The following is a 14,898-nucleotide window of genomic DNA, read 5'->3' as shown; positions in this document are numbered from 1 at the left end:
TTGCGACCCCATGAATCGCAGCACGCCAGGCCTCCCTGTCCATCACCAACTCCCGGAGTTCACTGAGACTCACGTCCATCAAGTCAGTGATGCCATCCAGCCATCTCATCCTCTGTCGTCCCCTTCTCCTCCTGCCCCCAATCCCTCCCAGCATCAGAGTCTTTTCCAATGAGTCAACTCTTCGCATGAGGTGGCCAAAGTACTGGAGTTTCAGCTTTAGCATCATTCCTTCCAAAGAAATCCCAGGGCTGATCTCCTTCAGAATGGACTGGTTGGATCTCCTTGCAGTCCAAGGGACTCTCAAGAGTCTTCTCCAACACCACAGTTCAAAAGCATCAATTCTTCGGTGCTCAGCCTTCTTCACAGTCCAACTCTCACATCCATACATGACCACAGGAAAAACCATAGCCTTGATTAGACGGACCTTTGTTGGCAAAGTAATGTCTCTGCTTTTGAATATGCTATCTAGGTTGGTCATAACTTTCCTTCCAATGGCTGCAGTCACCATCTGCAGTGATTTGGGAGCTCAAAAAAATAAAGTCTGACACTGTTTCCACTGTTTCCCCATCTATTTCCCATGAAGTGATGGGACTAGATGCCATGATCTTCGTTTTCTGAATGGTGAGCTTTAAGCCAACTTTCTCACTCTCCACTTTCACTTTCATCAAGAGGCTTTTGAGTTCCTCTTCACTTTCTGCCATAAGGGTGGTATCATCTGCATATCTGAGGTTATTGATATTTCTCCCACCAATCTTGATTCCAGCTTGTGTTTCTTCCAGTCCAGCGTTTCTCATGATGTACTCTGCATATAAGCCTTTAATGCTGATCTGTGAGGGTTGAGGCTGTGGTTAGTGGAATCTATAGGAAGAACCTTCCCTTACTGGACTGCTATCTGAGAGCAACTTGCAGAGAAGGCTTTGGGGTAAGGGTAACCTGGGAAGGGGTGAGAGGAAGGCACAGCTGGCTGGTCCATGTGGGGGATGTCATCTCTACATGGCAGGCTGCCTGAGCAGGAAAGGGAAGGATGGAGCAGTCCCAAGCAGACTTACCTCCAGAAGTGATAGAAGAGTAGAGGGACATTCAGCCCCAGGGTGAGCCACTCCTGAGCACACAGGAACATGATGCAGAAGAGGCTGTGGATGGAATATTCTGGCAGCACCAGCTGAAGAGGAAGCAGAGACACAGGCCTGAGTGAGAGGGAGGAGAAGTCCCACTCCGGCCTCCACAGCATCTGATGTCTGCCTGGATACTGCCTCCAACATGCTGATGACACACAGCCCCTACCCCCACACAGCATCACAGAGTCACTGCCCCCGGCCATTTCTGGTAAGTTCTCCTCTTTATGTGACCAGAGCCATGCTTTATACCTAGCCCTAAACGGACAGAGACCCTCAGTACCCTACATACCAGAACAGGGCACTTGCTTCAGAGGGTCACCCATGGATGACCCCCTGGGAGAAGCAGAAGAGGCCATCCAGCCCCTGTGATGTCTGACCCCGGGCAGGACCCACTGGAAGAACACTGATAGGGTTTTCAGTGATTCAACAACTGCCCTGCTCCTGTTTCACATATAGAGACTCACAAACCTAAAGCAAATATTAATATGTGTGCATGCGTCCTAAGTCACTTCAGTTGTATCCAACTATTTAGTTCAAATAAAGGAGACTTGGGGAAACGGCATTTTGCTTGATGGTGGATGGATCCAGAAGAACCTGAAAAGAACGACATGTAATGATAAAAGAGGGAAACTTTAGCCTCCAGAGGGAAAAGAGTCTGGTCCAGATCAAGAAGGATCAGACGGTAGAAGGTGACCAGCAGGAAGACTAAACCTCCCAACCCCAATCTACCCACACTGGTATAAATGGTAAAAAGAGCTCAACGACTGTGAACCACCCCCTCCTAAGGGTGGTTACATCTTAACAGAAAGTAAAGCTGAAACAGAAATCAAAGTGACTATAAAAGAGAAATCTGGTACCCAAGCAAGTAGCAAGGAAACCCTAAAACAGAGATATAAATGCACCATCTTTCTCACTCATAGAGGAATAAATATTTAATGAATGAGTATTTAATGAATGTATACATCTATGTCGGGACGGGGGGTGGTTAGTCTCTGGGCATTGTTTAGACCATGATGAATGCCTTGATCCAGCTAGCATAGTCTAACCATCCTTCAAGACCTGTCTCAAACACCACTTTCTAATGGAAGCTCTGCCCATCCCACCACACTGTCCCCTCCTCCCTAAAGGTCTCAGCCCCGCAGGATGCTTTCTGACCCTCACCCAGGGGATTCTCCAGGTCCGTGATGGAGTCATGACGTTCCTCCCACCTCTCAACACACCTAGATCTCTTCCAGGATCTACTCCACAAGTCTATAAACTGTCCTGGCCAAACTCTATTTTCTATTCTTTTCTCATCTCCATTTGCACAGTGCTTTTTTGCACTTAGTAGAGACTTAGCAAGTATTTGACAAAATCAGTTGAACTGACCATGCGCACATGGCTGGAGCATGGCTGGGTGGCATCAGGTGTGCAGCCTGTGGCCACAAACCAAAATTCCTCTGGATGGGAAATAAACTGCCTCTAACTGTCCCATCTGGGGGAAAGCACACGACCTTGGTCTCTTTCGTCTCTCACTTTAGTCAGATTAGCCAACTGCCCCAGATGACAGATATAGTGAGGGACACGCATTTGGAATAAATACATGCAGAGGCACATGTGGAAGAAATGCATTTTGTAAGTGGCATCTTCTTTCTTCTCAAGTCCAGAGAAGAATGAACTGCATTGACCCACATCTTATAATTCTCAGGCAGTAATCCTAGAATCAACTTACAAGAGCCAGCAGTGACCTCAGTGGGGGAACTGGGCACAGCCAGCCCCTGTGAGCCTGGACCATCTGGTAGGAGGGGGTATGTCCCATCATTTCTCCTCCCAGGACCTTGCAGCCATCTTTACCAACCCCATCTGTGCCCAGCCAAGGCTCCTCCTTACCTCCTCCTGCTTAAAGAGAAAACCCCCCTCCTCCCTCCTCCAGTTCTCAGCCTGCCAGCTCCAGGGGGCAGTGGCTGTGACCTCTACTACTTACATCTCTTCATTTTTTAATCATCAATTTCAGACACTTATGCCGAGGTAATTAACATGTTAAGAGACAGCCACTACGGGCCTGGATCATCCCCGTCTGCAGCTCCAGTGACAAATCTCCGACTGATTACAGGCCCCCCTATTCATCACCATCACTGCTTCTCTCTTCGGAGCTTGATTTATAGTGGAAGCTGCAACCTTCTGAGCAGGGAGGCTTCGTCACTGTCACCACACGGAGGAGAACTGCTTAATGGAGGCCACCTGGGTGCACAGGGGATAAAAGCTGAGAATCCGTGCTGCTCTTGGTGGCTTCTCCCTGCTGCCTCTGCCTAACACTGAGCAGCACCCTTGCAGGTGGGACAGCAAGGGTGCCCTTTATGTCCACGCACTGTTTTTCTCCTGCTTCCCCAGGAGGTCCCTGTTCTGTGGCGGGGACTGTTCCTCTTGGACCCACTGAACCTTGGCCAGGCCACGTGCTCCGGACCTGCACAGTGGGCGTTACTGCTGCCCCCTACCCCCCAACCCCACCCCGGCTCCCCTCCACTCCCACCCCCCTACTCCCACCCCCCTGCCCCCGCCCCTCACACTTCCTGCGTCTGCCCTTGGGATGTCACTGGGTGGGGCTGAAGGGCTGTGAGCAGAATCGGCTGGAGGATTTACCAGCCAAAACAAAGCACTCTGGGGTCTCTTTCTCTCCCCTATGACACAGCAAAACACACTTAGGGTGGGGGGTCCTCCATCATCCTGAAGCCATAAGTGAGGAGAGAGGTGCTGGGGCAGCCAGGGATGGACACCCAGCATGAACAAGAAAGAAATGCAGTTTGGAGGGTTTGGTTTGGTTTGTGTTTTTGTTGGGTGTTTGGTTTTGTTTTTTATGGTTGTTTGGTTTGTTTGTTTGGCCAAGTCATGCAGCATGCAGGATCTTAGTTCCCTGATCAGAATTCCAATCCACCTGCAGTCTTAACCACTGCACTGCATTCTATGCTACTGAGATTTGGGAGCTGTTTCTTACCATAGCATCATTTAACCCATCTTGTCTGGTACAGAATGAGTAATCAGTGGGAAGAGCAAAGTGGTGACTCCTCCTGATGAGCAGCCCGCCCTTGCTTTCACCAGCACTGGGTACACTGAGGCAGGGGCTGAATGATCACCAAGTGGGCACAATGCTTATTTTCCGTGTGGGCTGTTTGGACTAGCTGCCCCATCCCAACCCTGCTTATCTCACTCTTCTACAAAGACTGTCCCTGAACCTCCTGGGCCAACTACAGGAACACTGAGGGGAGCACTGACTGTCCCCCCACCATCCTGAGTCATCCCCTTCAATGGAAAATACTGTTTCCTTCATAAGACAAGCTGTTGAATGGTGCCAATCTCATTCTTTCATACAACAAACAGAGGAACTGCTTCACACAGGCCCCAGTCTATTGAATTCCTGTCTCATTACGCCTTGCTTTACAGAGTCATAAATACTAAATAAGTGGTCTCAATACAGGTATTGTGAGATTGCTGTAAAGACTGCAATTCACTCCAACCAGGGGGCTCACGGAAGGTTTCGTCATCAAGGTGGAATCCAGGAAACTTGAAAGGATGAGTAAAACCTAACCACACGAGGAAGCTAGAAGTCAGCCCTCCAGGAACAGGAAATGATGGGACAAAAGAAAGAGGTGACAGTCACCACCTGGGCGGGTTCTTCACAAGCCCACCTAAAAGGCTACTTAGTCACCACTGAGTGGATTAAGGCCAGGCCTGATGCGAGCCAAGTTCCGGGTAAATGTTCATTTTATTCCCCCCCTGCTGGGACCCAGCTTTCTCATCCCCCAGGGCTGCAGCCTTTGTGTGTCGCCATCATAAACTGCAGCATATGGGCTGGTCATGAGAGTACAATGACAGCACAGCCTCCTGCCACTCCACCCTGCCCTGATGCTCGCAGAGGTCAAGTATCAGGTGACGTTCTCGGAGCACACTAGCAAAGCTCAGACACTTGTCAGTGAAGACCTCAAAGGGTTCACCCCCACCACCACCACCCCCAGCTTCTTCCATGGCCTCTAAGAGGATGGATAGATGAGGATCACCTATCCTGACTCCCTGCCCAGATTCTAGTCCTCAATTTCCAGTTCCTGGCAGATGCTTCCATCCAGATAGTTTGCAACCACCTGGTGCTGAAAGCTCAATCTCCTCCCAGCACCTGTAAGCTTTATCTCCTAAACGTCCAATTTCTGCTAACAATAGCCATCTCTGGCTTCTCTGTCTTATCCATTTCTCACCCCACAGTTTCCAAATCTTGCCATTTCTTCTTCACAGCCACTTGGATTTGCTCTCCCTTTTTAAATTTCCCCTACTGGTCTACTTCCCCTACTGGAGAATGGGCCCCAGCACATTCTCCCAAGGCTGGTGCAAGAACTTTCTAGCAAGTTTCTGTCCCTGGACACTGCTCTGTCCAGCAGAGCAGCTACCTCTTCTTCCTATATGTGCCACACTCAGCTCAGCTCTAAACTTTCATCCACCACCTGTTTTCCCCAGGAATTTTATTTTCTTTCTACTTAAGCATCATCTCATTCATTCATGTATCCATTCATTAGCTGCTTTAGCCCACAGAGATTTCTTTGGAAGGAATGATGCTAAAGCTGTGGCCAGTACTTTGGCCACTTCATGCAAACAGTTGACTCATTGGAAAAGACTCTGATGCTGGGAGGGATTGGGGGCAGGAGGAGAAGGAGACGACAGAGGATGAGAAGGCTGGATGGCATCACTGACTCGATGGACGTGAGTCTGAGTGAACTCCGGGAGTTGGTGATGGAGAGGGAGGCCTGGCATGCTGCGATTCATGGGGTCGCAAAGAGTCGGACACGACTGAGCGACTGAACTGAACTGAATAACCTTTACTCATGATGGGAGAATACTATAATAATGTATCGATGTCTGTCTTATTTCATTGTGGTGGAGAAGGGCCTGGGGGCAGGAAGAGAAGTTCTTCTAACCCCTAAAGGGAGAGAAAAGAGAGAGGGAATGCTTGGAGTTGAAGCAAAGGAATGAAGCTCCCTAGGGAGAGAGTGGATTCCCTAAGACTGGGGAGGAGGAGATGGCGAAGGTGGAGAGGTGGTACGAAGCATCCCTAGCAGTGGGATGCACTCCTGGCTCCCACCAGCATCCCAGTGGGGCAGGATTTCTGAGGGGCTGGGATAAGCCTGGCTAGGGCCAAACACCCTAAGAGCCAAGACACAGAAGCCAAGGGGAAGGTCCCAGGGCTGCGTGTAGCTTGAAGGGAGTGTCAGCTATGAGACCACCCATCTTTCAATGAACCCTGTTGACTCAGACAATAAGCTTTTCTGCTGTGATCACACTGAGCTAAAAATATTAGCCCACTATCTCAACGTGTTATATAAATTCTTACCAGTTACATAATGATCGATGGTATGATACTGAGAAAAGCTTATTTCCCTCATCTGTAAATGCCAACATGTGCAACCTACCGACAAAGTTGCTAGAAGGGACTCAGGGTGTCCTGTGACAGTGCTCTCAAGGCGGAAGAAACATCAAAGAAAGAAAGATGTCGTTGTGGAGATGAAAGTGATCATTATCTTTGTTAATGGTCACATGTGAGCTATTTGCCATGCTCAGGCAGGTAACGTGTCAAGTGAAATGTCCCAGAACCCAATTTAGTTTCTTGAGTCTCCATCCGATCTCCTCTGACCTTCCCCTTCTCTGATTAAACCAAGCTTCCAGCTTCACCAAATGGGAAGAAAAACCCACAGCTGTTTAGCAGCCTGCCCCAGTCCTCGCCTGTTTTCAACAACAACCCAGTTCCCTGTGTGTCTGTCCTGAGGTTTATCTTCCCCAGGAGCCAGTGACTATGAAGAAGAAGAAAAGATAATGTCTCTTTCATTTGATTGCCCAGCCCACACCAGACTGGCCCTAAAACAGAGATGCCCTTCTGGGATGAGCAGGGCGGAGGCAATCTTCTCATAATGTCCAGCATGGGGATCTGTTCTCCAATTGTCCCCATATGAACCATCGTGCACATAATTCACATGAGGAGGAGGAGACTGCAGGATAAGAGGCACAGGATGGCAGCTCAGGAACCTGGGATTTTGCTAAACTGGAAGACTATAAAAAAGCATCCAGGCACTGTCAGGAAACCTTATTCTGTCTTAGTCCCTTTACTCAAAGGAAGGCACTTTCTCTTTAGTTGCTCTGGGTAAAGCTCTCCTGGCATGCTGCAGTCCATGGGGTCACAAAGAGGCGGACAGACTTAGTGACTGAACAACAACAGCAAAGCTCTCCTGGAGAGGGTGCTCCCCCGCAGCAGGGAGGCAAGGGTCTGCACCAGACGGGCCGAGGAGGGCCGCCCAGACTCGCCAGTCAGCCTCCGCAGAGGCAAGGCTTCCCTGCAGCCTCTGCTCCCTCCGGTAGAGGGCTGGCATCCCAACCACAGATGGCACAATTAAGGAGGAACATCCCAACAGCTCGGACTTGGGTTGGGCCAACTGGAGTGTTGCCTATTTGATGATGCTGGCACGTCAAGCTGTTTGACCTCCTGGATTCTGCATCAATGTTTATCCAGGATTTTTATGGGGAAAGCAGATGACTCTGGTACATATGCAACTTGGCCAAATAAAAATGCAATTAGAATTGTAATTTAAAGTCACCATAAAATTGGGGGGTGGGGATGACAAATTAGGAGGTTGAGATTAACAGATATACACTACTATATATAAAATAAACAACAAGGACCGACTGGATAGCACAGGAAACTATATTCGATACCTTGTAATAACATACAATGGAAAAATAATCTGAAAAGAGTATATGTGTTTTATATACATATAACATATATATTACATATATACATTACACAAACACACACTGTGTAATTTGTGTGTGCTGTGCTAAGTCACTTCAGTCATGTCCAACTCTTTGTGACTCCATGGACTGTAGTCTGCCAGGCTCCTCTGTCCATGGGATTCTCCAGGCAAGAACACTGGAGTGGGTTGCCATGCCCTCCTCCAGGGGATCTTTCCGACCCACGGATCGAACCTGCATCTCTCACATCTCCTGACTTGGCAGGCAGGTTCTTTACTACTAGCACCCCCTGGGAAACATATATATATTTATAAACTGAATCTATATATAAATATATATATATAGTACCCCTGTGCTATACAAAAAGGATCTTCATGACCCAGATAACCACAATGGTATGATCACTCATCTAGAGCCAGACATCCTGGAATGCAAAGTCAAGTGGGCCTTAGGAAGCATCACTATGAACAAAGATAGTGGAGGACATGGAATTCCAGTTGAGCTTTTTCAAATCCTAAAAGATGATCCTGTGAAAGTGCTACACTCAGTATGCCGCAAATTTGGAAAACTCAGCAGTGGCCACAGGACTAGAAAACGTGAGTTTTCAAGGTCACTTTTCATTCCAATACCAAAGAAAAGTAATGCCCCAAAATATTCAAACTACTGCACAATTGCACTCATCTCAAACACTAGCAAAGTAATGCTCAAAATTCTCCAAGCCAGGCTTCAACAATACATGAACCATGAATTTCCAGATGTTCAAGCTGGATTTAGAAAATCCAGAGGAACCAGAGATCAAATTGCCAACATCCATTGGATCATAGAAAAAGCAAGAGAATTCCAGAAAAACATCTACTTCTGCTTTATTGATTATGCCAAAGCCTTTGACTGTGTAGATCACAACAAACTGGAAAACTCTTCAAGAGATGGGAATACCAGACCACCTGACCTGCCTCCTGAGAAATCTGTATGCAGGTCACAAAGCAACAGTTAGAACCAGACATGGAACAACAGACTGGTTCCAACTTTGGAAAGGAGTACGTCAAGGCTGTATATTGTCACCCTGCATATTTAACTTCTATGCAGAGTACATCATGCAAAATGCTGGGCTGGATGAAGCACAAGCTGGAATCAAGATTGCTGGGAGAAATATCAATAACCTCAGATACACAGATGACACCACCCTTATGGCAGAAAGTGAAGAGGAACTAAAGAGCCTCTTGATGAAAGTGAAAGAGGAGACTGAAAAAGCTGGCTTAAAACTGAACATTCAGAAAACTAAGATCATGGCATCCGGTCTGATCAATCCATGCAAATAGAGGGGGATACAATGGAAACAGTGAGAGATTTTATCTTCTTGGGCTCCAAAATCACTGCAGATGGTGACTGCAGCCATGAAATAAAAAGACGCTTGCTCCTTGGAAGAAAAGCTATGACCAACCTAGACGGCATATTAGAAAGCAGAGACATTACTTTGCTGACAAAAGTCCATCTAGTCAAAGCTGTGGTTTTTCCAGTAGTCATGTAGAGATGTGAGAGTTGGACTATAAAGAAAAGCTGAGAGCTGAAGAATTGATGCTTTTGAACTGTGGTGTTGGAGAAGACTCTTGAGAGTCCCTTGGACTGCAAGGAGACCCAACCAGTCCATTCTAAAGGAGATCAACCCTGAATATTCATTGGAAGGACTGATGCTGAAGCTGAAACTCCAATACTTTGGCCACCTGATGCAAAAAACTGACTCATTTGAAAAGACTCTCATGCTGGGAAAGACTGAAGGCAGGAGGAGAAGGGGATGACAGAGGATGAGATGGTTGGATGGCATCACTGATTCAATGGACTTGAGTTTGAGCAAGCTCTGGAAGTTGGTGATGGACAGGGAGGCCTGGCATGCTGCAGTCCATGGGGTTGCAAAGAGTCGGACATGACTGAGCGACTGAACTGAACTGAAACTGAATCACTTTGCTGTACACCAAAAACTAATACAACACTGCAAAAAAAGAAAAAGAAAAAGTCACCATAAAATCAATCTGACAGATGCCAACTGTATGCACACCAGGAACTGCAGGCGTGGCTCTGTGCTCTTTGCTGCCAGCACGTCTCCCAAAAGCCTGGGCCAAGTATTGCTTTGCCCTTGTCACAGTCAGGATCAGACCCTCACATCCAATCCCAGGAGACAGAGCCAGGCCTCAAGGGAACCAGGCACTGATCATTTCCCCCATGAGCCTGTTCTGCAGGAACACAGGGGAAATAAGGGGAGACAGTAAGATAAGGAGACTCTGCCTGAGTTACCCAGGGCCTGGACACAGCATTTTCCCTCTGGCCTGCAGAGGCCAGGAGGTGAGAGGGCACAGAGGTGGGGAGGGAGTCACAGAGCACTACCTTCTACCACGGCGGGGCTTCCTCTGCAGGGCTCCCACTTTCCAACCCCACAGGGCCCTCTGGCTTCCTCCCATCCTCTCCTTCACCCACCCTTCCTGAGCATCTGTAATCCATACTGGGGAAGTTTCTGCTGCTTTCTTAGCACCCAGGGGCCTTGCTCTGAATGAGGAGAAGGCCACAGAGAGAGGAAAATGCCCACGGAGAGAAGAAGACAGCTCACACCCCACTGTCCCCTGCTCTTGGCCACCTGGAGGGAGAAGCCCCAGTTGACAGCTCGGCCCCGAGGCCTCTCCTGGGACACAGCCATGACAAACCCGTTCCCCCTGGTCACACGTGCTCTACACACCAGCCCTGCCCCTGCACACTGCTCTGGCTTCCCGCTCCCTGCCCTGATTCCTGGGAGCTGCCTGATCCTTTCAGTCCCGAGTGCTCCTGGGGGACCAAGTTCCACCCTGACTCCCATGGGCTCCGGGAAGCCCAGTCCCCCGGCAGTTCCCCACTAACTTTGCCCTGTGCTGGGGACGCAGGAGGAAAGTGGGCATGACCAACACCATGAGGAAGAGGCCACTGCTCTACTGACCCGACACTCCCACCAGCCCCCTCTCCAGCCCATGTCTTCAAGCTTCACCATTATCCAGCAGTGATTCCCAAATGGTATGGTACTTCTGAATCACCTGAGGGTTTTGCTAAAATGCAGATGGCTGAGCCCCACACCTAGCATTTCAGATTCAGTAGGTCTGGGTGAGGCTTAAGAATCTGCCTTTCTAACCAGCTCCCAGGTGAACCGCTGAGAACCTCAGGCCTCAGAGTGTGGTCATAGGACCATCATCAGCACCACCTGGGAGCTTGTTAGAAACACAGAATTTAGGCTGCATCCAGACCGCTGAATAAGAACTTGGTGAAGGCTAACAAGATCCCCAGGGGATCTGTATGCACAGTAAAGTTTGAGAAATGGCTGCTTACCACTGATTCCTAAAAGAGGGCCCTCCAGCCACCTGCAGCAGAACACCTGGGACGCTTGTTTAAAATGCAGATTTCTGAGTTTACACCCATCTACTTGCTAAGGTAAACTCTCCAGCCAAGAATCTGCAATTTTCAGAAGTATCCCAGGTGATGTTCTTAAACACTGGAGCTGAGATTCATAGCCAAGAGTTTGAAGAACACAAAAGGCAGAGGCTTCCATTTTCAAGACCCCGGGTTCCAGTCTCCCAGCAGGGCGGTGACAGTCCAGCGCTCACAGAGTAATGCTCACTAACTACTGCTCATGGACTGAGTCTGGGCAGGTAGTATATGCAGATAAGGGTGGTAGTGTCTGGCTCCCGGCTCTCCAAGCCACTGCCACGTGGGAGAATCCCCATGAGGCTCCCTGAGAAACCAAGGCCATGGTGTCCAACCTTGAAGGGTTAGCCTTGGCATCTTCCAGGGATGGAGGTCACCTCTCGAGCCTCCTCTCCCCTCCAGAACCTCGTGGCCTCTATTTCCCAGTATCTTCTCTCTGTCCCCAGCAGCTGACCCCCAGACCTCTAATGTCACACACAATCTCCTCCTGCCCATCTCTGGCCTTCCTTGTGTCTCAGTGGACTTTCTAGACCTGGGAGATGACTGGTTTGTTTTAGGAACAAACCTTTGGGGTTCCAGTCCTGCCCGGCCCACACCTCCGAGCCTGCCTTTATCACCATTTTCATGCAGCTTCAAGACACACTTGAATTTCAAAAGCCTCTCTTCCAGTTTCCTCACATGCTTGTTAAATTACTAAACTACCTATAAGCCCACTCAAGGAGGAGGTGAGAATAAAAGCACGCTCTCAAATAATGCCATATTTTTAAAGGGACAAAATTCTCCTACAACTAGCTGGCAATTCAAAGACATCTTAAGCTAACACTTGTAGCTACCCACTCCTTCCTTTCTTTCTCTAAGCCAGGGATGAGAAGAGTGGGAATTTTCGTGTTCAGAATACAGGGAGTGATTAGGCAAAAGTTCAGATTGTTTGAGAGGAGAGAGACAAACAGAAGGGAAAGTTCTAGAATGAAAAGGGCAGAGGGATAAGTGATTGACAAGCCTTCCAGAGCTGAAGAGCTCCACTTATGCACTCAGTCAGTAAATATTTATTATAAGCCCTTGGATGCATGGATGCTAAGTCACTTCAGTGGTGTCCAACTCTGTGATCCTATGGACTGTAGCCCATTCGGCTCTTCTGTCCATAGGATTCTCCAGGCAAGAATACTGGAGTGGGTTGCCAAGCCCTCCTCCAGGGGATCTTCCTAACCCAGGGATCAAACCTGTGTCTCTTATGTCTCCTGTACTGGCAGATGGGTTCTTTATGACTAGCGCCACCTGGGAAGCCCATAAGCCCTTACTAGGCAGTGAATGCAAAGCAGTCTAGCTGGGGGAGACTGGCGTGTAAGCGAGCATGGAAACCATGGATTCTCCAGCACAACAAATGAGAGCTGAGGTACAGAGGCAGCATGAAAGCAGCGCGAGGAAGGAAGAAAGGAAAGAAGAAACATCCACTCTGAATGAGGAGTTGAAGGAGGGCTCGTTGGAAGAGGATGGCCTCTGAGTTGAGATTTAGAAGATTAGCTGTATGAAGAAAAGCAGAATACTCAAGCTGGGAGCCAGCTGAGGTGTTAGATGATTAGATGAGAGAAGAGAGGAAAAGATTACTCTCAGAAATCTTCAACAGCTAGGTGATGAAATTTATTGAGATGAATAGCATTGGAAGAGGAAATGTTTTGCAGGGGGTAAAATAAGGGCTCAGGACTGGCCAGTGGTTGAGAAGTCTGTAGGAGAGTTGAGTGTGGAGGATTGGTCCTCAGAAGAAGGAGTTGGAGATTATAGAAACACTGATGGTAAATGAAATTAGGATTGCCTGGTAGGAGAGTGCAGAGTGAGATGAGATCAAGAACAAAGTCCAGGTTAAAGTCCTTAGGTTCACCAATATTCAAGGGGTGAGCAGGCCAAGAAGGCTAATAACAAAGGGCAACCAGACAGGCAGGAGGAGGACCAGAGGGCACAGGGTCGTAAAGCCAGGGGATCTTGGTGGTTGGAGATGGAAGGAGAAATGGGCAGCCAAACACTGCTGGGGGAGATGAACATCATGGGAGGGAAAGATGCCCACTGGATTCGGGGACAGGGAAGCCATTTCATTCACTGTGAAAAAGAGCCTGGTGAAGAGCAATAGCTAGGCGCATGGGGATAAGGGCTTTGTTTTTGTCTGTTTTCAGGAAGGCACATGAGATAAACAAAATTTCCTATGGATATGGACAAGTCCTACAGTAATAGTGATCCCATCCTTCACCATATAAGGTGACATGAATCTCTGGATTAGCCCAAAGACTGAACGGCAGGTGGAAAAGGGTTTGTTTTTTTAATCAAACAATCAACTTTCAGGTGAATTTCTGGAATGCAGACAATCCATTTAAAAGCTGGCGACAGCCCGTGCTTCTTCTGTAGCCCCTGCAGTTCTGAGGAATAATGTTGCCAGGGGTCCTAGAGTAAGTGTTTGATAATAACTCATCCGTGAGTGGATGAATGGGGTGATCCTGAGGTCCCTCTAATCACTTCTCTATGGAATTTCAATTGTGGCCAGCTCATTCATTCCATCCACTCATTCAACAGACATTATTCAGGGGCTAGCCTGTATCAGAGCTTGGGCCAGCCAGAACTTATACCACTTCACACAGCGAACGTGCGGGAGGCACAAACAAGTCCTTCAAAACACATCCTGCTGCCACCTGAGAAGTGCAAAGCAGGCAGCTCTCCACACTCCTTGGAAAGTAAGGATCCCCAGCGTGTGTTTACTTCCATGCAAAGAGCAAAGGAAATGGGCCAGTACACGCCTCCTCTTGACTCGTCACTATCTTTCACATTTTCCCTGGTGCCTATAAGAAATCTGTCTTGATAAGATGATTCGCAGTGAGTTTAAGGAATGAGAGGGTCTTAAGAAAGTATATATTTTTGCGAAGCTGTGCTGATAGAGAACTCTGGAAATGTTTGACTAAAACATAAGGGCTGGTGTTATCCTGTCTGTGACTCCCAAGCTGATGTCTGGAGGCTGCTTTAATTTCAGGGAGCCCAGGCCCTGTAGAGACTGCTTAGAACAAACACAACATTAATGCTATGCGTTTCAGACTAACTAAAAATTACACTGAAATGGAAGGATCAAAAGTCAGACCAAAGCACTAAAAAGACAGATTTCATACTGGGTAGAAAATAGCACATACTTTTCTCCTTGCAATAAAGCCAGCTATAAGCATATATGCTGGTTGATATAATAATAACTAATGTTTATTCAGCCCTAGGGCTTCCCTGGTAGCTCAGATGGTAAAAAATCTGCCTGCAATGCCGGAGACCCCAGTGCGATTCCTGGGTTGGAAAGTTCCCCTGAAGAAGGGATAGGCTACCCACTCCAGTATTCATGGGCTTCCCTGGTGGCTCAGACAGTAAGGAATCCACCTGCAGTGCAGGAGACCTGGGTTCGATCTCTGGGTTGGGAAGATCTCCTGGAGGAGGGCATGGCAACCCACTCCAGTATTCTTGCCTGGAGAATCCCCATGGACAGAAGAGCCTGGTGGGACAGTCCATGGGAACACTGAGTTGGACACAGCTTAGCAACTAAGCACAGCAAAGTACATTCAGCCCT

General features: G+C 48.3%; 1 protein-coding gene across 32 annotated transcripts in view; it reads right to left on the bottom strand.

Annotated features, from left to right (window-relative positions):
• CNIH3 (cornichon family AMPA receptor auxiliary protein 3) overlaps nucleotides 1-14,898 on the bottom strand; it is a 276,611-nt gene that overhangs the window by 16,586 nt on the left and 245,127 nt on the right. For 29 of the 32 annotated variants that reach the window (XM_027564554.1, XM_027564567.1, XM_027564552.1 and 26 more), the window contains one exon: nucleotides 1,050-1,162. In XM_027564554.1, coding sequence (XP_027420355.1) covers nucleotides 1,050-1,162 — 113 coding nt within the window. Of the gene's footprint in view, nucleotides 1-1,049; nucleotides 1,163-1,586; nucleotides 1,713-3,081; nucleotides 3,339-14,898 lie in introns of all 32 variants that reach the window. The other 3 variants (XM_027564569.1, XM_027564576.1, XM_027564571.1) reach the window with 2 other exon arrangements.

The sequence above is a fragment of the Bos indicus x Bos taurus genome, chromosome 16 (assembly GCF_003369695.1).
Source record: "Bos indicus x Bos taurus breed Angus x Brahman F1 hybrid chromosome 16, Bos_hybrid_MaternalHap_v2.0, whole genome shotgun sequence".
NCBI lineage: Eukaryota > Metazoa > Chordata > Mammalia > Artiodactyla > Bovidae > Bos > Bos indicus x Bos taurus.
Note: the sequence above shows the minus strand (reverse complement) of the source record. Positions and strands in the feature narration are given on the sequence as shown.